This window comes from Tyto alba, unplaced genomic scaffold (assembly GCF_018691265.1).
Source record: "Tyto alba isolate M040663 unplaced genomic scaffold, T.alba_DEE_v4.0 Super-Scaffold_22, whole genome shotgun sequence".
NCBI lineage: Eukaryota > Metazoa > Chordata > Aves > Strigiformes > Tytonidae > Tyto > Tyto alba.
Window position 1 is genome coordinate 8,995,673 of NW_024881296.1, and position 21,051 is coordinate 9,016,723.

The window sequence follows — 21,051 nt, forward strand, 5'->3', positions numbered from 1 at the left end:
TTCCCTGCATTTTTCTGTGGAAAGCACAGTTGTCGGCGATAAAAATCTTCAGACTTGTGGAGGACAGTGGGCATAATCAGATGTAATGTAGAGTGTAAATGAGCAAATAAGAGTGGGGAACACAGAGTTAACTGTTATGGGGTTAACTGGCATCTTAATCTTTGGGACTGGCAGTCCTTTAGCAAAGTGCCCTAGTCTTCCTTGCCCACACAAAAAAAATGCAATTCCACTGAATTCCACCTGCAAATACCAGTCATGGAGGATGTTTATTCTTTTAGCTTTCCCACTAGTGTGTCTAAGAAACAATTCTGCAAACTTTACATTACTTACTGTTATGATAGAAACTATTGTTATTTCCACTTAAAAACAATCAGTTGTTTTTCATTATTCAATGCAATTAAGTGTAACTGTTGATTAAAACCTCAGATCAGCCAAAGTGAATTCCTTTTAAAACTCACCACCAGTCCAGTATCATGAATATTTTGAAAACATTCCTCATCTTTTCACATGAGTAGAGTAAGCCTGTGTGTTCTGAGTGGAAAGGGGAGAGGCACATACATTGTAGCTGATTGGTGTGGGCAGGTAACAGAAGAAGCAGAAGCAATGACCATCAGGAATTAATTTAGCTCATTCAGGCATTTTTGTGTGTGTGCTGACATTATATTCTATGTACATTTTATAACTATATTTAATATGCATTTTGCACACGTGTGCATATAATATTCTACGTGTGCACATGTGAATATTTGTCCTTGATGAATAATTTAAGAAGAAGCTGTGCTTCTGACTATATTTGATCTTCATCACCCTGTTCAGAAAGTTTCCAGATGAATCTTTTACCTTTACTACTTTTACCTTTGCTTCCTAAGCAAATTAAATTCTGTAGCCAGGTGTGGTGTGTGTGTCTCTCTGTTACTGCATAATATCTTTTGAACTAATTGGGAAATTTCAACAATTTAACCAAGGGCTGATAGTATCATCCGTGCTCTTAGCCATTTCATGAAAAGGGATGCATGGGTAAAACAGACACCGAAGAGTATTATCTGCTGTCTGAAAAACTGTAGCATTCATTTCACTCATATTAGACATCAAGAAATCTGTATGTTAGAGAAATACTACTGCCCTAGCATGGAGATGCTTCAGTTGGGGTTTGCATCTTGCTAAACACCAAGGAGTCAAATGATGAGCTCCCAAATCTGTAAGAAACCAGGTATCATCAGTTCCACAGTTCTTGAAACGACTTTCATTATGTCATCATGTTGTACAGAAAACTGTACAAAATGTTTCAGCCACTGATGTTATAGTGGAATATTTCTAGTTTTTTTTTGTTTTCTTCATGGTGTCCTTGCCTTACATGCAGCAAATAAAGCAAGCATCTATCTACTATTCACCTTCGAAGCATGATGGAAAGTATCCTGGATGTTCTATGATCCAACCAGACCTTGGTCCTGTAAACCCATGTGAATTGAGCTTCATATCCATATAAAATATATTCACAAATTGTTGTGTTGGAAGTGACTTGTTCTATAAGTGGGACAAAGTGCAATTATATTTGTTCAATGCACCTTCACGAAACCTAATTTTTAAAAGCTATCCAAACTCAGGACTTTTCATTTTAACAGGGATCTGTTTCAAGGAATCTATCTCAGGTTAAATAATTTGGATGAAGGGATATTTAAGAGGTTTGAATATTGCAACAATATGAAAAAAATTGTTCCCTGTTTTATCATACTTAGAAAAAAAATATTTTCAGTCATAAGTTTGACAGGTAAAAATCTCTCGAAGTCAGCAGTAACTGAAAACTGGAAATTATAAAGGAAATGCTTAAGCTGTTATAACTCTGGAGTTCATCTGTAGAACCTCTGTATTAAATACTCATACATTACTTGCTCTGGAGACCTCACAGGTCTTGGCTGCTCTTGCAATTTCCAATCTGTCAGAATAACAGGTTTTCTACTGCTGAAAGTAATGATAAAATCTGAGAAGCGTTTAATAGTACTTTTTCACGATGTCCTTGAACAGTGTAAAGTTACAGATTATGCGCATGGCTTCTCAAGAAGCACTTACCGTGTCTCCTGTTGTGCTAGCCACACCCTCTACCGAAATTGTGATTTCATTACATTTACTAGTTTTGGTCCTTCATAAAGCCTTCTGCAGTCACACATCCCTCACACATTTTACTCTGTCAATGAGCCAATGTTAATTTTACTATTTTTAAAGATATGCTACTGTCCTCACCTCATGAGCAGTGCACGGCCTTAGCAGAGTCTCTCCGTTCTGTACTTATTCCAAAGTGCTGTCAGAAGCTGTGCAGCTCCGGTGCGCTGCCAAACTTTCTGGCGGAGGCCTAGCTTCCCCACAGCTGGAACTGATGGGTCCTTCGTCAGGTACGGTCTGCACGAATGCTCATGAAAGATGAGCTATTCCATGACAACCCTCTGCTTTACCCCACGGTAAACGCATGCTAGCTACCCGGCGAGTAAATTACATTTTAAAGCCTTTCGTCCACCCTCGATTAAGCTCACTCGCCCGGTGGTTAGCGGCCAACACCCGGTTCTACAGCCATGTCGCACCTTCCACCTCTTCGCCCCGCCAGCACAGTCGGCTGGCAAAAGTCCCCCGCAAAGCCGTTTGAGCTCTGCCCCTCCTGAGGCGCCCCTCAGCGCGGGACACCGCGGGACACCGCGCAGCTCCAGGGGCACCGACCAGCCCAGGCAGGCCCGGCGCCGGCCTGCCCGGTGACCCCCGCCGGAGCCGGGGTCGACCCAGGCCCCCGAGCCGCGCGAGGTTACGCGCGGTGCGGCACGGCCGCCCCGCCCTGCCCCGCCCCGCCCCGGCCCGGCCCGGCGGCTCGCGCCTGAGGCGAGCCCCGCCGGCGGGGCGGGCGGGCGGGCCGGCCGCCGCCGCCTCTCCGCGCAGCAGCCGGTAAGGGGCGCTGGGCGGCGGGTTTGGCGTGCGGAGGGAGCTGGCTGCGGAGCACCTGCAGCAACGGGGGGGCCGCGGAGCTCCGCCTCCCCCTCCTCCCCCGGTTAATCGCATCCCCCCTCCCGCCGTGGCAGGCAGTGGCAGCGAGGCGGCCGGGCAGAGCTGTCCGCCTGCTCCGGGCGCACCGGCACCCGCACCCCGCTGGCAGCAAGGGCCGGGCTGGGGCTGCCGGCTCCGCCGCCCTCGCACTTGCCCCAGCCCGGTGCGGCGCGGCCGTGAGCCTCCTGTCATCCCCGCCACCCGCCCGCCGGGGCACCGGGAGCAGCGCCTGGGAGAAGGAGCGAGAGGGGGAGCCATGGCCGAGGGGGGCGAGGGCGAGGACGAGATCCAGTTCCTGCGAACTGTAAGCGCCGGGCTTGCCTCCGCCACCTCCACGCTGGCGCGGGGCAGGGGGCCGGGGCCGTGCGGGCGAAGGGCTGAGGCGGGGGGGGGGGTGGGTGTGTGGGGGGGTGTGTGTGGGGAGCGGAGGCGACGCCCGGACCGTGCCCCGAGGAGCGCTGTGGGTCGGGGGGCACCGGGGCTCCGTGTGTTGCCGGGGGTGAGGGGGGTGCTCTGCCCGCGCGGGGGGGGGTGGGTGGGGTGGGCGGCGAGGGGTGCGCTGTGACCCCCGCCGCCCCCGGGGGGGGGTCCTGCCGGGGGGGGCTGCGGAGCTCCAGCCCTTTCCCGCTCCGCCGGGCAGCGTGTGCCCCCCGGTAACGAACCGCTCGCTCCGTCCGCTGGGGTGGCATCCCGCTGCCGGGGCGGGGGGCGGCAGCCGGGCGGGGGGCGAGCGGCGCCTCCCCCCCCCCCCCCCCGTACCGCTCGGCGCTGCCTTCTCACCGCCGATGTGTTCGCGTACTGCAGATACTAACCGAGCAGCCCTCCCCAGCTTAAAAGCTGCAATCACACTCCTTCTGCAAAAATAGAATTGGAAAAAAAAAAAAAAAAGCGCACCTCTCCCACCCCAGCCCCTCCCCACCAAGGTTCCCACTGACTTGCAGGCGTTCTCCTCGCTGAGCACGGACTAATACTTTTTTTTTTTTTTTTTTTTTTTTTTTTTTCTCCTTTTTCTCCCCTGGTGCGAGCATCCTTTCTTTACTTCTCTTTCTTTCAGTCCAAAGCATGCTAAGGCGCTAGAGCATTTCTTTCCTCAGTTTAATGAATACATCAGGACTGCTGCATTTTATGCTTCTCTGGATTATTTTTCTATAAGCAATGCTTTTATTTACCTTCTGGGCCATCTCCCAAGTCCGGTTTATATGCACAACCCTAGCAAGTTTTGCAGATGAGCATATTTGAATGGTGGTGTACACAAACCCTGTCACAGTTTGAGGAAAAATTGCTGAGACGTTTGATAAGTGGAGTTAAAAACACAGACTGTAGAGTAAAGCTTAGCTTCCTTTTTAGTTAGTACAGTCTGATTTAGCAAACGTTCATGACCCACATCTTGTAAGAAAATACTTTAAGAAAGGAGGGGAAAGCAAGCCACGTAATGGATGTGAAACATTCATATGCTGTTTGCAGCATTGTGGATCTCAGTCTTATGTTTATTTCAATCAGAAACAGTAAAAAAATAGATATACATTCTATTATTCTTTTTGTTTGTTTGTTTGACAGTTCTCAGAAAATGTGGTTTTATGGTGAATACAGCTGTTACGTAACACTAGCATGAAGATTGTCAACTTTTTTTCCTCTCAGCCTTATGTGACTTATGCTGTAGTGTTGTCTAACACCTAAAGACAAAACAGAAAAATACTTCTTTGAAAGATAATTTGTCATCTCAGTTTATGGGGGGTTTTATTATTAGCACTTCTCACTGGTAAGAATTTTTGGAAGACTTGTACAATGACAAGTCTTACTGCAGGTTTGAATGTTAAGCTTAGCTCATGGAGGGGCTGTTATCTGAATGCTTAATAGGGAAAGAGAAGCAGTGAGCATGCTAATACTGCTCTGCACATATACAGTAACGTTAAACTACAGCACCTGACAGCAGCAGCAGCACATTACGTAAAACAGCACTCCTGATAATGTGCGTCAGGCTTAACACAGATTTGGCAAACCCAGCCTTAGACAATACTTTAAAAATTTTTTAGAGTGTTGTACTGGTGCTAAAATGACCTTGAATACGGTAAATTGACACACAGGGGAAGCTTTTCGTGTAGTGAAATAAAAAAATGCTTGAGAAATGTCCTTTTCATGCGAAGTTTGGGCTCTCTAATATGTAGTTGTATGTAAGTAGTGATTTCTACTCTTCTTTTTCTTCCACTTCATCAAAGTGATGAACATTACGGTGTATTCTCGATGTAGTCTTCCTTCTACCTATTCTTAGAAAGCTTGGATTAGTATTCTCTAAAGCTGTTAGGTGTGTGTAACTTTCTGAATGGCACTGATAGAAAGCACTAGAAATTGGATATTACCTAGTAATTGCTGCAGTTTCTGCTTTTAGTTATTTATTTTTAAAACAGTGGTTAGGGACAGACGGATTCATAAATGGCTTGGTAGATAAAATAGGACTTTTTGAAGAACATCTTATGGAAGCAAAAAAAAGCTTTCTGTGCTTTGAATACCTTAATGATGACATCTGTAGGCCTGCTGAATGTAAAGAGTGCTTTTAATGTTTTTGTCTTTTGATAGGACCTCATAAACTTTCTAAAATTGTGGGTTCTCTTTCTGATGTTTCAAAATTACTGTAGCATATTTGGAGTTTACCCTGGATTGCAAACACAATGTATTATTTTTTAATGTTTAAAGAGAAATATGACATTTTATTCAATTAAAAAATTCTTTTATTTGCATTAAGCTACTAAACTGAATTTGTATTTGCCATCTGCATGTTGATTGGTAATTTCTTTGTCCTTTCTTCTTTACACATTCCTATTTGCCTAATGAGTTCTGCTCTTTGCTGCTTTTATTTTATGCTTATTTTTTGATAAGGTGGTGTCGTGTGTTTTCTCTTACAAATTTGCTGCTAGGGTGGATTTCTGTTTCTTTGGGAACAGATTGAGTTTGATACATCACTTCTGAGAGGCGAGCGCATCCTATTAATGACCTGGATTTCTGGAAGCATCAGTCCTTCCCCTGTTTGAGATAACTTTTGGGCAGACTGGAATTTAGCTCTGTTCTGTTTAGTTCTCTTCAAGGAAATCTGTAGTCCTGTGGATTACATGCTTCTTCACAGACAGGGCTCTTCCCAATTACCTTGCTGAATGCTCCAGGTGGAGATAACCTTGTGTTATGTGTAGCCTTTTTTAGGCTTGGACGTACACTCTCCTAACTTATCCCACTGAATGCACGCATGCTGTGCAAGAGGAGTGAAGAGGAGCAGGTATCCTGCTCTTGTTTTTATTAGTTCTGTATCTGGGGAGGACTTCTCTGTAGAAGATTTTTTTTTTTTTTTTTTTTGGTAAATATTATAAAGGAGAAAGATGTATACAAAATAAAATTTCTTTGTTTGATCTTTACAGTCAAGAATCTATAACATTTATAGTTAATAGAGAAATGACCTGAATTTTGTTTGGGTTTGGTGTTTGTTTTGTGTTGTTGTTTTTTTGTTTTTGTTTTTTTTTTTTTTTTTTTTTTTTTTTAGGCTGTGTAATTTAACCAGAGTAAAAATAAATCAGAGTTCCAGGAGAGAACAGAAAATGTTTTTGCCTAAATGCATAGACTCCTTCTATAATGCACACATGCAATGACTATTTTTTGTGGTGCAGAATCCCCATAAGGGAAGGCCTTCATGTGGAGTTGGGTGGTAAGCTGCTGATAGGATTAAAACAATTGCAGTATTTTAACAAAATACTGTGTATGAATGTCCCTTATATTAGTTAAAGGTGTCCTGAATTTTTGGAGCAATATGTACCTAAGAATGATGAGAATTGATCTTGTGATGTTCCTGATGTCAGTATGTATGGTTTTCTGGAGCTGTGGAGTTTCTTAAATTAGAGGCAGGTCTTTTGGATGTTTATGGTAGGAGATACCACCCCACTAAAGTAAGGCTGACAGGGTTATGGTCTTTCTCACTACCATGCCTGTCAGAAATCAGAAGCATAATGAGAGTGAGCAGCACATTTTCCCCAAGTCCATTGGAGTTGTCTCCTTTACATTTATTTTTTTATTTTTTTTAAAGATTGGAATGATGATTATCCACTGTGTGCTCTCTTCTAATGCTTTTTCATTTGTTTAACCAGCAACTTGGAGTAAAATAGGATCTTTTGCTTGTGTGAACATACTTTGTGCTTCCTTATTTTCTACGTGGGCTTAACTGTTGAGTGTGACTGTCAGAGAAAAGTGTAAGGGTACTTTCCATCACTGGAAGAGTACTTTTAAATGAAGTTAAACATTGTTTAGGATTCTTGTTTGACATGCAAAAGGTTTTATTCACTCAGTGCTGGGATTAAATACTTCAGATAATAAAAGAATGGAGTTTATGGCAGAGAGTTTTTCTTCATTCTGAAATGAAGAATGTAATGTGGTCACATTTCAAGGACAGGAATTCTGTGATTCCAGAGTCACTTCTGTTCCAGATATTCCTCATTATGGCAGCATTTAAACAATGAATGTCACTTTAAATCTGACTTAAAATCAAATATTTAGATGCCATCCTGAATGAAGATTCTATGGAATTAGAGGACACAAAAGAAACCTGGAAAACCAAAATCTGAAGATTATTGTAAAATAAGTAACTAAACATCATAAGAATTGTTATGTGAATCAGAGAAATAGAATAGAAAAAAGTCTTCTTTTTTTTCCCCTTTTTTTTTAAAATCCCTTGATGCTTTTCCTATGCTACTTATCTTTAAAGGGGTTATCAAAATATGTTAGATTCTGGTAGCTGCAATCATCAAACATACAAACACGGCTGCCAGAATGCACTGAAGAAAATGCACAAGAGCAATCTCAGATATTAGGAGCTATTTTAGAAGGAAAGAACACTGAAAACCACTTTGGCTAGCCTTTGTTTATTTTCAAAAGTATTTCTTGTACCTGCCAGTATGCGACTTCTGAAGATTCACCAGGGACTGGCACAAGAGACCACTGTTTAACAGTTTGTGTGAGGGATGGTGTGACTGAGATTGCAGCATTTGTACCTTCCTCTCTAAGGCACTGCACTGCAGTACAGATACTGAATATGATCTCAAATTCTATTTTGGAATTGAGCTGGACAGGCTGTTTGTAGTGAACAGGTTTTAGCTAGGACACGTAGTCCATTTCTTATTTGGGAATTACGTGTGAACATTTTATAGATATATTTTTTTATTCCAGAATTGTTTGACAAACATTTTATACCACCAGTAAAATTATATTACTGGATAAAATCAGTTGTCTGGGCTATGTACTATCTTGTCCAGTGTTCTGCATCTGGAATTTGTTTTTGTCGGGTGTGTGAGAAGAAGACCGAGGAAGCTCTGTAGCAAATAGTTGGTCCACTGGGGAAGTTTCTAGCTAGCTCTGTGAGTTGGTTGACTAATGTTCTGAGAGAGAGCGAGCTGCTCTTCTTTTCAGTGTCTGAAGATGTTTTGATGCATGATGCTCTCTATCGTAAAAGCCAGAGGAAAATCTATTGCAGAAATTTAAGCTGTGGACAAACTGTAAAGAGAGAATTCTAGTTAATTTCTGACCCAAGATTTGGAACGGTCTCGAGAGCTGTGTGTGCCTTTCACTTCTCTATTTGAATGCTATATTATTGCAGGCATATTGTAAAGGTGTTTTCTCTCTTCTGTATTTGTGTGGAAAGTGCACAGGATGATTCTAGTTCCGGGGACAGTCTTCCTTGCACAGGGATGGGGATGTGTTCAAGTGTTTCTTTGAATCAAGGTAAAAGATTGGAAATGGACTGTGTCAGGAAATACTGACAGTAGGCTATATCCAGGAAGCACATGAATTAAACTGAAAAAATCTTCTGATTTTTATACGTATGGGTGCTTCATATTAAAACTCTTGAGTTAGTTTTGGTTTTGTTTTCTGAATTACACCTAGGCTCTTGTTTCAACTTCCTGAATTGACTGAAAAAGTAGATCTGGCTTTGTGTGAATGACAACTGAAAAGTCAGAAATTGCATATATATTTCTATACTTCCTAATAAAACTTAAGTGACATAAATTTGTTTTGATTGGTGGGTGTCATGGTACTAGTACATAAATAACCATTGAACTGTAAAATGAACACATTTTATCAAGGTGAATGAAAGAATTTTAACTTTTTCTTATTGTCGTTGAGACTTTAATTGTGATTGATGGAAGCAATGCATTTTCTATATTGTGGCTATCTAAATCTTTTCTTCTTAATTTGTGTACAAAAGGAGTAACATCTTGTTACTCATTAGCAAATACTTACCTGTGAATGCTATACGGAAGTCTCATAGAATGGAGTTCTGCTTAATTGTCATACATATGTACCACACATTTACTGTTATATATTGTGTTGATAAGAATAGCTAAAATAAATCCATTAGTCAAATGAACTATATATTTTTTTTTTTTATAGCACCCATTTTTAAAAATAGCTGGTTTTGCATATGTCAATTTTAATGGGTCTCATGGTCACCACTGTGAAGTGCTGTTCGAGGTCTCAAGAGTGAAACTCTGATCCCTGTGAGGGCAGAACTATTGACTTAACCATAACCAGGGTTTCATATCCACACTTTGTAGGCAGAATGGCTAGAAATGTGTACATATAATAGTTGCTCCAGTGTAAATGCAGGTTTGTTCCTGAAAACTACTATAAAACTCTATGTGAAGACTTAGTCTTCTGGTTGGAATTTCCCCTAGCTATGACGCTGTTAGATTTTTGTTATGGTTTATGTGATGAGTCCCTTAGTGCATCACTTCTGGGAAATTAAGCATTATGAATTTCTGGAGATGGCTGCCTCTTTCATGGTACTAACATAGAAATAAAATTACAGCACTTTTCTGTTCGTAGTTTATATTGGTGAGGGACTTGCTCTTCTATCCATCATAATCAAGAATTTTGCTATTGATTGCAAGTGGATGGTTTCTCAAAAGAATAAATTCTCAAGACAAGTAATTTCTAAGGTGGAATGGGTGATGTTTTCCTGTTAACACCATTTTAGACTTCATCTCTGACCAATGTGGACTCCTCTTTTGTGAGGAAAGTTCTGTATCTCCTAAGTGGCAAATTCCTACTGATGTATAAAACTACCAGAAGCTGAGTGCTGCCTTGATTGAGCTATTTGGTTTGAATTTTCTGCTAGAGCATTGAGCATAGGGGAATACAGAGATGGTAGGTAATGATGTACATAATCTGAGCACCCTAATTTTCTTATATTTTGTTCAAATTCATGCATATGCATTATACAGATAGCTATTTCATTTGGTCTAACTTTTCCTTTGTTGGTATGTACTTGCATTCATAACATGCATTCTTGAAGTAATATTAATGTTATTCTGAAGTAGGAGGAAGAAAGCATGATTTTCCTGAAGAACAAGAAGCTAAAAAAAAAAAAAAAAGTCTAAATAAAAAAAATAAAATAAAAAAAAACAAACCACCAAAAAACAAACTAGTAAAATGACTGGAAAAGTAAAAGCCAGGGCAGACTTTTAGGCCTAGTATCTTGTCAGTGATTTTTCTTATTTCGATTAAAAAGCTTTAATAGGCACTTTTATAAAATGTGGCAAATAAAATGATAAAAAATTACAAATAATGCATTTTCTTTTAATGAAAGCTGAAACGTGAATCCTGTTACGTTGTCCTTTAGACAGCTTGAAAACACCCATTTTAAACCTTAACTGTGGTGAGGTGGAAGTGGGAACAGAGCACTTTAATAATTAACACAGTTATACCCTGGAATTTCTCTCAATACCAAAGTAAGGATAGCCTGGCATAATTATCTGTCTTTAGCCTGTATTCTGCTGAAGACCTATGCTTTGTTTTGCAAGTGTATGGCACGTAAATCATGTCTGGCTGCGTTGCCTATACCACACTGGGTATGGAAGGACATTTTTTTGAAGAGGCTGCCTGTTGCCTGATGCATCTCAATAAATGAGAAAAGGCATAAAGGAACTATTCTAGCTAAGCTTAAGCCTTTTAAATGCAACCACAGCAATGCAGAGCTTACTACAATATTCTGTGCCCACCAAGGGCACAGCAGTGGTATTTATTTTTTCTTGCTTTAACAAATTGAGCAACTTAAGGGCAGCCACTGCCTGCAACATCATCACACTAAAGGTCACCCCAGTTTCCTAACAAAGACTATCAGGAACTCCCATGTGCTTTTACTGCAGTGTAGTTTTATGCTGCGTTCCCTTGTTAATAAGTGTGAGATTCATTAGCTAATTATGTATTCATTTATGAAAGAACTCTTGCTTTTCTTTGTCATTTTTTACGTAATAATGGTGGTGTAACTTTTTAGGTGAAGGGTTTAAACTATTTAAATACGTTTCTACTTCTAGAGCCCAATTATATGTTACTCAGCTATAGATTTGAACAGATGTTATGAGGCATGTACTGCAACTTAGTAGAAGCTTTGCTTAGCTTCTCAGAGTTGCTTGATAAAAACAAACTAGTATCTATGTGCCTACTGTTTGGAATGTGAAAGATATGACAGGTAAGGTGTCATAACATGAGCTGTATTAACTTAATCAACAGTTGCGATTTCTGCTAAATGTAATTCTGTAATGGTCAGTTTTATAGTAATATTAATGTGTTTATAGGGGCATTCACACTAACAGCTACATTCAAATTGAAATAAAATGATGGGTTTTCTCTTTCAGTGTTGTGGCATACTTGAATGTTTATCATAGTCAGGAAAGACTTCCTTATAACTATCATACGCTTGAAGAAAATTGGAAATACGATAGGTTACCTAGTAATGCAGCAGGCTTCCCAGAGGGACTTTGGCAAAATTTGACAAGGTATCATTCCATAAGATGCATGGATCAGTTGATTTTTAACATGCAGGACAAGTTTTTAGTTTTGTTCATATTCTGAACACTGTAGGACCACAGAAAAAGAGTAACAAGATCATTACGTTTTGTGAGGCAGCTTCCTGGAGGATTTCAGAGTAATTAATGCTGTATAACAACATACTTCTACTACCTGATTGTTTTTTAATTGTCTGTGGGAAATAATATCTGATGGATATTAGCTGGCAGAATCAAATGCTGAACACTGTCATGTCCTGTCTCTTTACCTCTGTGAAAACTTCTGTGGAATCTTGTGGTAAAAACAGTGCCCTGAATTGGAAGAATGTCCCTGCTTAAATCCTTCTTTCAAAGGAATGATGGAAGGAAGCTACAGACAATTTGCATTGTCTGTCTGTGAGTTTTCCTGGGGATTGCCAGGAAGTGGAGCTGCATTAGTGGAATGAAGCCAGAAATGGCTGTCTCTTACAGCTATAATTCTTTCTTCCAAACCAGGCAAAGCTGGAGAAAATAACTGCCTGGTCTTGGTAGGGGCTGCATTCTTTGGTTTCATAAAAGGAAAAAGAAAGAGGAAGGTATCTTCCACTGCTGAAAATGCCAGATAATTTCTCTTGGTGTATGAGCGCCTTCCATTCATGTGATGGCCAAGTAGAATTCCTTATATAGGAATTTAGGTGGAGGAATGAATGGAATTTGAAGAGTGTTCAAAGTAAGGCTAGGTAATTGGATAGATCTGCTTAAGTCTCAGTAAACTGCTGAGTTAGAGGGATTCACTTACAGATAACTGGTCCTTATCATGCTGATGGACAGCCACGCTGATAAACATTTGAAAATCGCCTATGTTGTATTTATTTTCTAGTTGCAAATGGGAATAATTTCATTAGAACTAGCGGAGGCATGCTGAGCACAACCTAGATGATTGAACTTCTCTGTATGGACACATGACCTTCATCCTGAAGCAGTCTTTGATAAAGCATTTGGTTCCAATGGTGACAGTAGCCACCTAGATACCTGTACAGATGAATAAGAGTCCTTTAGTCTTACAACAGTCATGAGAATGCTGTCTGGTTCTAACACCGTGGGTTAGACTGAAAATAAGCATCAATCATGTGACTTCATATTTTTGACTATTTTCTGCACGTTATGCATTAGCGTTGCAAAATCTACTCCATAAGAGAGTTATGTGCATTTATGCAGTCTTCTTGCAAGTACCAGGGAGATGGAGTGCATATTCCCTTTTCCATGCAACAGAAAAGTAAAAAAAAATCACAATATGTAGTGCAGAGAAATACTGAGCAAGAACATAATGGAGATGGAGAGAACCTTTCTTCTCGTGTTACAGGTGATTTAGTAGCCCTTCATTGCTAAAGGGTTGGATTAATCTTCTTTTAAAAGCTTGTATTAAAAAAATGTGGGTTTTGTTTTTGTGGGTTTTTGCCCCAGCTGACGTTTACAGAGAGCAAAAACTTATCTCATGATTTGATATGCACTAGCAGACAGATAAAGGAACCACAGTATTGCGTTCATGCTGTCATGAAAGGATTTGTTCATGAGAACTATCGTAGCAAGTGTGGCTGAAGAGATCTAACTCTCCTAATAAAGGAACTGAGACAGGTCAAAGTCTGTGCAAATAATGCTATGAATTTTTCAGGGCCAAAAATGTTAGATAACATTGCTGAAGTGGGATTGTTGAGGCAAAGAATCAGTATGAATGAAGCAGTACCATCACAGATCTCAATATGATGCTGGAGTAGTAAGGATAGAATGGTTAGGAGTTGTATTTATTTGTGCATACATAAGAAGTCTGCCTAATTTCTTGTAGTCTTAGAATTCTGTAGCAAATTCTTTAGAAAAGCTTGTGGGGAAAAAAAGCACTAGTCTAGTATTTAGTAATTGCAGGGGTGTGATAGTTACATAGGTAAATCCAGGAAACTTCTCAAATGCCCATAGATGTTCCATAGCTGTTGACTGAATTTCTGTAGGGTAAGCTCGTGAATTAATGATTCACATACTGAGATGCTTTTGAATAGGTCTTAGCATGAATGTCTGACTGCTTGGTCAGGTATGCCAGCCATTATTTACTTTTTAATCAATTTTAGTATGTCTAATGTAGTGAATATGTGTTTTGAAAGTTACTAATTTTGATACTAGAATTTTGATGGAAGAAGAATCTTAAAGCTTGCAAAAAGAAAGGATTGCAAACCAAGTAATTAGTGAAGGCCTGATCTCCATTTTGAGTTGACCAGGGTTCTTGTAGAAACATCCTGTAAATTTTGTTCTGATATGAGAAGGTTCCTGAAATACTGTAGGAGAAATGCTGTTGCAGTTTGGGTAGTTTCAGAATGATACTTGCAATGTTATGCCTCCAAGTCCTTTTCTGAAATCTGTTAGCAGTACCTTAAGCAAGGAGAGTACTGTATTTGTTCTAATACGCTATTTCCTGGTTCATTTGAAGTTCCGTTTCTTTGGACTTACAATCTCTTTGTCCAAAACTTTTTGTTTAATCTCTCTCACTCTTCTTTTTTCTCAGCCACTGAGATCCCTGTCTTTCATTTTTTCCTCTCTCAGAACAAGAAAATAAGTGTATTAAAAGTGCCACATCAAGTTTACTAAGTAGAAGAGAGGTTATCATGAGAACTTCAGTAATATGTGTTTCTCTTCATCATTTGTATTGATGTATGATAAGTCTGCATTTTCTTTTTCCTTTCCCTTTGCATGCTTGACCTCTGGAATACTTCAGCTCATTTAGTTGAAAGACCCCAAAATCCTTAATTTCAGATGAACAGAATTTGTCTAGAAAGGGAGAGGGATGGAATGTAGGGGGGAGGGTTGCCAAATCTCATAGGTGAGCTTTGTCATACTCTTGAGAGGCATAGCTTGTTGCCTGATGTTTCTCCAAAATAGTCAAAAGTGTAACATAACTCTGAGTTTAGACACAAAAAGAAACACTTTCATTTTCCATGGAGTGGGAGGAAAAAAATGAGTAATTGGGTAGTGAGAATTATATTTTCATGTTCCTGAAGGTGAATGGAGGTATTTTTTTTCTAAGTGAAACATGTGGCTTAATTCAATAAAAGCCATATACCTGCATTTTTAAATACTGAAATATTTACACCTTTTTATTGACTACAGCCAATTGAGAATGTAGTTGGTTTTTTTTGTTTGTTTTCTTCTGATTTAGAAATTTTCATACCTGTTCTAATTTACTGAAAATTAAATGCATGTGGTTTAAAGGTATTTCAAGCTGCAATGTTGACATATTTTATTGATGTTACAGGTATCACTTTATTCTGATTATGTCAGAAGTAATGTATTGTTCTTCTTTATTTTGAGATTTGTAGCTGAATTCTAGTTTATAATTTGTATGTCAGCTGCGATTGCAGCTGAAGTCTCTCTTCTTTCCTTATACTATAAATCTGTTAGCGAAGCAGAATTAGACACTTCCTGTTTTATCCCCATTTTTTATTCTGCATTCTGTTCTACAGTTTATTTTTTTTTTACTTGACAGCTGCAAAGATAAAAGACCATCAGTGACCATGTTCTTCCCTTCCAAACCAATTTGTTTAGGGGGTTGCCCCTAAGGCTTGGTAAATCACTTCTCTGCAGAAACCCCATGTCTGGCTTAAGGAATTGTTTACTCTGACCCTTTGCACAGAGGAGTGCTCTGCTGACTCAGGGAAAACCTTTAGGTGAGAGTTACTGTTTCAGTTTTCTGAAGCTGTGATCCTGTGAAGTAGTCCAGTAAATACAGTGTGTGAGAAATGCTCAACCTTCGGAACTTGATGGGTGAGATTTATTTCCATGCATGGCATTTGCATTTGTTTCCATAGGAAGGCCTTGCTGCACTTTTTGATTTACTAACAGAATAAACTAACATGGGTCAGAACACACATTCAATGGAGGAATGAGTTTAATTGGGCAGTGAACTGTGTGGGAGTGTGAATGCTAACAAAATTACTTCATCTTTATGTACCTCTGACTTCCTGTTGATGAGTGAGGTTTTTTATGATGATTTATGTCTGTTACAGAATTACAGTTTGACAATTGGAACCACATCTAGAGCTTGGGAAGCGCACTTTGTTGTAGTAAGTTCTTATTCAAAAGTTTGCTCTTAGTGATTGTATCCTACTAATTTGAGAGGGGCAGAGAAATTGCGAGTTATGTGAGTGAAATGGGTTTGTAGCCTTATTTTATACCTTTAAAGAGAGTAATCAGCTAAAAAAACCCCTTACATTATTTTCAAAATTTCTGGCTGGATCTCATTTTCCCTGCCTGAGGAATAAATAATTTAAATGAAAGAAATACATAAAACAGGCAGGTTGATATAACAGATTGTTGATGGTTATTTTATTAGCAAAAGGCTGGAATGAAATACTTAGGGTACAAATATTTTTTTTTTTTTTTTTTTTTTGGCTAGAAGCCTAAAAACAAATCCTGTATTACAAAGGTTATTTCAAGTAAAAACCTGTCTCTTACCTATTGCTTAAATTGTATTACAACCTGAATGTAAATTAATTGATATTAGAATAGTAACTAGCAGGATAATTTACTCTGCATCCGTTAAACATTTTATGAATTGATTTGCTGGTCCATGACTGCAAGGGTCTCTATGGCTATGTATGTTATTTGTAAATCTGGTTCTGTTCTCACTGATGCTAATGTCTAACCTCTAGATTTTAATCAGAGCTGAATCATACACTAATAGCATTGTGCGCTGTTGTATATAATGGCCTAAATGTGTTGAATGCATATCCCTGTCTGTCATTTTAAGCACAATTATTATTTATCTTGCTTATGCTCCAAGAGTGTGTAACCTGGCTTTTACACAATTAATTTAAAAATGTGTATGCATTGCTAACTGTCCTTCAAAATATTTACATCTAATAATTGGTAAACTGTTCCAACTTTGCTGTACAGATGTACCATCTTGTCCAATTCATCAAAGGTAATAATCTGTCATATGTCCCTCTTTTCCGAGAAGAGAGCTAGATTCTGCTTTTTCTATAAATCTCCCTGTAGTCTTTGTTAAGAAGCTAAATGTCGTTCTTGCAGAGCAGCATTTGTAATTTGTGTTAACAGTGTGCTTTTGCTGTGTCCAGCATAAATTTTACTATGTCAACCATGGAATCCAAAGTCAGCTCTAATTTGGATTTGAGATTATGTATACTCTTTAATTTATTCAGGAAGTCATACATGCTATGGGAGAGTACTGCATTTTAGGTGCCTGACAGACAAAAACCTGATTTTTCCTATTTATTTCTTTTACTCTTTTACTGTCATATTTTTCTTTATATATTTTTTTTTTTTTAAAAAAAATATTTTTTTTCTTGGCCTGTATTACAAGATTGTGTGATCTGTCTTGTCTTGAAGCTTTTACTTTTAGGTGAGTACAATTGCTTTTGTTTAGTTATTGAAGAAAGATTCAATTATACTTCAAGGTAAGAAACTATCTTGTCACATCTTAAGCTCTCCTGTGATTTTATTTGGTGTCTGCAAGACTAACTAAAGCCTATTTTGGGAATATCAGGATTTCATGGAATTGAGGCCTCACTGTGTGCTGTTCTTTCAGCCTCACGTGTTAACTATGGTAATGGTGTAATAGTGAAAATTATGCACACATTCAGGTTCATTGTAGAGAGCAGGTAAACAGTAAAATAGGTATGTTAGTTTTCTGAGTTTATCAGGATAATTTACCTTGCACTTGGAATGCAGCAGAATATATAATGAGAAAATGTATACACATAAGAATATACAGGTTTTTACTCTGCCTAGTCTAGCACTTCAACTCCTGGTTTACAGTAAAACTGAAAGATCTTCAACCAGTTTTTGGTTACACATGATTTGCATGGCAGTACCTGGTAACAGTCCTTTTCCAACTTATTTCCTGCTGAAATAGTCTATAAGTTTATCTTCATGCTTAGTGGATTTTCCATACACAGAACGAAACCTTCTGTGTACACTTGGATATGTTTCATTCTACAGTAGTCAGTGTTTTCCAGTTGTCTTGTCCAGAGACTTCTCTATTATCAGAAACGAATTATTACAAATGATGTCGTGGTCTCATGACTACGTTTACTTAAAAAGTTCTATAGCACTTGTGCTTTTTTTTTTTTTTTTTTCCTTAAACACAGGAGTTAATTTGGATCAGAGTGAAGAAAGAAAACATGTTTTGATACTTGCTGGAAAACATACATTATCTGCTTTTCTCTTCTGTTTTTCTTGTTGCTGATTCATGGTTGTTCTTGATCTTGTAGGGATTTATGTATATGGTTTTTTGTTTGTTTTCTTTTTTTTTTTTTTTCTGTCTAACCCGTATTTGGAATTGAAACAAATTTTCAAACTTCAGATTCTCTTAGAAACACTTCTGTTTCTTTATGAAAAGCTGGAGGAGTGAGCCCTAAACTGTAGTCTTTTGTCTTGAAGATGATGTTGAGAAAAATGGAAGAATGAATAAACAACCTCTTGCACTCTTTTAAAACTGACCTAGTGGTATACATTGCTTTGTTCTCTTGGTTCAACACTTGATGAAGTAAAGGTTAATATATTTCTTGATTTGGATTTACTATTCTTTTAAAATGAAATATATTTTCATGTTAAAGATTTTATACTCTAAAGAGATAAGAATGTTGTAAAAATCTTAAACTTGTAGTTTTATGATCTTAAAAAATATAGTTTATCACACTTTTGGCTACCGATAAAAAAATTATTTTGAAATATTTTTGACATTGTATTATAGGGGAGATGGAACTGCCTTTGTGTGTTACTTAATACTTTCTGTTTTCTAAGATTCTTGTGACTTTTTGGTTTGTTTTTTTTTTGCAGTCAACCTTTGCTTTTTTATTCAGACAAGCAGGAGCCATAGCATTTCTTTGTCCCATGAAACTCTGGGTGTGTTTTTGTTTGTTTGGTGTTGTGGTATGGTTTGTGGTTTTTTTTTTGTTTTTTTTCTTTTTTTCCAAGGTGGAGAAAGCAAGCTCTAATCTGTAATTTGCTCCTCAGTAAGGAGGTAAAGTATAGTAAAAACATAAATAAATACATTTTTAAAGACTGCACATGCGTTGCTGAAAGCTGTAGTAATGTTTGGGTCAGAGAAGGGAAAAGAATTTGGGTGGACTCGGTTACTTCTGGTCTGGAAGGTAGACCAAAGCACCTATTTCTTTCACTCCTTATGAAGCGAGGTAAACCATGTTGCAGAAGACATTTCCATCACTCTACTCAATCTTGCAAGATAGAAAACAGATCAGAACTGGGCTACTCAGGTTTGATGCTGACTTTTAGGAGAAATACATTGCTCATTGGCTTTTCATTGCATTAGCTTTAAATATGTCAGAAAAAAAAAAAAAAAGGAAAAGAGGGAAAAAGAGAAAGCAGGTCTGGAATGGATTATGTTGCTCCCATCAAACCCTTTGATCTATGGAAGGCAGTTCTCTTATTGTACCTGACAATTTTTTGGCAGGTTCAGCTGGAAATGTGAATCTTTTTCTTCAGTGCTAACAGAAGATTTTGAGTTCACATCTCCTGGTGGCCAAGGACTATTTCTTTCATTGGATGTGTAAGAGAATTCTAATGAGAGTATCGTCAGTCAGCAATGTTAGAACTCACTAGGTTTTTGTTGTGTAACCCATTATTTCAATAGTGTTCTTTTAATAGCCTAGGTGATAGCTAGTTCTCTTAGCTGTTGTTTGCATGTTATATTTTCAGGCTTGGTTATTTGTGCCAAGGATTAGATTTTTACATGCTGTATGTTCAGATAGTATTTAACAAATAGTAGGGGCAAACAGAATACAAAACCCAGTGCATTGTGATTAGTCCGATGCTACAGAACATAAATAACTGAAGAGAGGAAGTCTTTGTACCTGAAACGTGCACTAAGTCCATCATGATCTTTTGAAATTCAGGGATGTGTCAATTGAAAGTATCATTTTAACTGATGCATCACAATGTGATGCTCATGAACTGACTCTGGAGTTTGAGAAACACTGCTGTTACGAGGTGATCCAGGGGACAAACAGAATATTATTAAAGATTAGCTGATAGAAGTATCATTCCCACCTGTAGCAGGATGGCTGGGAAGAAGAACTGGGAGTGCTGTACAGCTGGTGAATGATGAGGACATCTTGACCCTAAGGATGCTGAGCTTTGCCTGAAGAAAACATGCAAGGCGACAGTTAAAGGAAAACATCTGGCTGTTTCGTAAACAATGGAAAGTTTTCTACCCTGAGCTAAAAGTGTATAGGACATTGTGTTTGTGCTTGTAAGATTTAATTAGCCAATAGGCTTAGGATAGCAGTAACTAACTTGTAGCCAATGAGTTGTCTGGTGTATTATGGACAGAGGGTAATGACTAATCAAATGCTGACAAGTATTGTTAGAGAATGCATAATTGTAGAAGGATTGTTGACAATAAACAACTTCTGCAATGACTTCGACCACGACTCCGACTTCGGCTTTGATTTCAACTCCGAAATCTTGACCTCTTACTTACACCCATCTGGAGTCCTGTCTCTCAATCACCATCACCCACCTAATTAGTCAACACGACATCAGTGAAACTGTGGCACAGCTTACAATGTGGAACCCTCCTCTCCATTATTATTCTAAATTGAAGATTTTTCTTATGGAGGAGGATTATTTTTAGATTGTGGTGGTTTTCCTTCTTTTTTTTTTTTTTTTTTTTTTGTTTTGGGGGCTTGGGATTCTGTTTGTTTGTTTTTAACAGCACGATAGGTTACTAAAATCATTTTTGGGAGCTATCAAACCACTGAGAGTGAACTCTTTCTGTTTTTTATTTTTTTTTTTGGTCCTTCAGACTCTGGGCATTAGAAATTCTGTTGCATTTTTCTGTTACATTTCAGTGCATTAGCTGCACAGTGTAGCTGGCATGGTTTTGTTGGCAAACCAGGCTAAATAGAGGAGATGAATCATGTAATTTTTTAGTCTTGGAGCTTGAAGATGATGAATGAAAAGGTTGGGTTTTTTTTCTGGAAGAGAATTGTAAAACATGAGAAATGTAATGATTTGTGACTGCTCCAAACTATTTCACTTGAATATGGATTGATTTTTAAGCAAAAATATTCTGGTAATCATTTTTCTCTCTGGTTTAGCTTTTTATTTGGATCAGGTAGAGGGAAATCTGATGGGAGGGCTTGTGAGATAGCGGAGTCTGGACAACTGTAAAAAATTAAGTGCCACTTTCTTTAGCTACAGAGCG

At 38.7% G+C, this 21,051-nt stretch overlaps 1 protein-coding gene across 7 annotated transcripts in view; it reads left to right on the top strand.

The window, feature by feature from the left end:
• The first annotated feature begins 3,065 nt into the window (after positions 1-3,065).
• RYR2 (ryanodine receptor 2) overlaps positions 3,066-21,051 on the top strand; it is a 430,624-nt gene continuing 412,638 nt past the window's right edge. For all 7 annotated transcript variants that reach the window (XM_033008863.2, XM_042795831.1, XM_042795834.1 and 4 more), the window contains exon 1: positions 3,066-3,328. In XM_033008863.2, the coding sequence (XP_032864754.2) occupies positions 3,281-3,328 (48 nt within the window). In that variant the 5' untranslated portion in view covers positions 3,066-3,280. The remainder of the gene's footprint in view (positions 3,329-21,051) is intronic.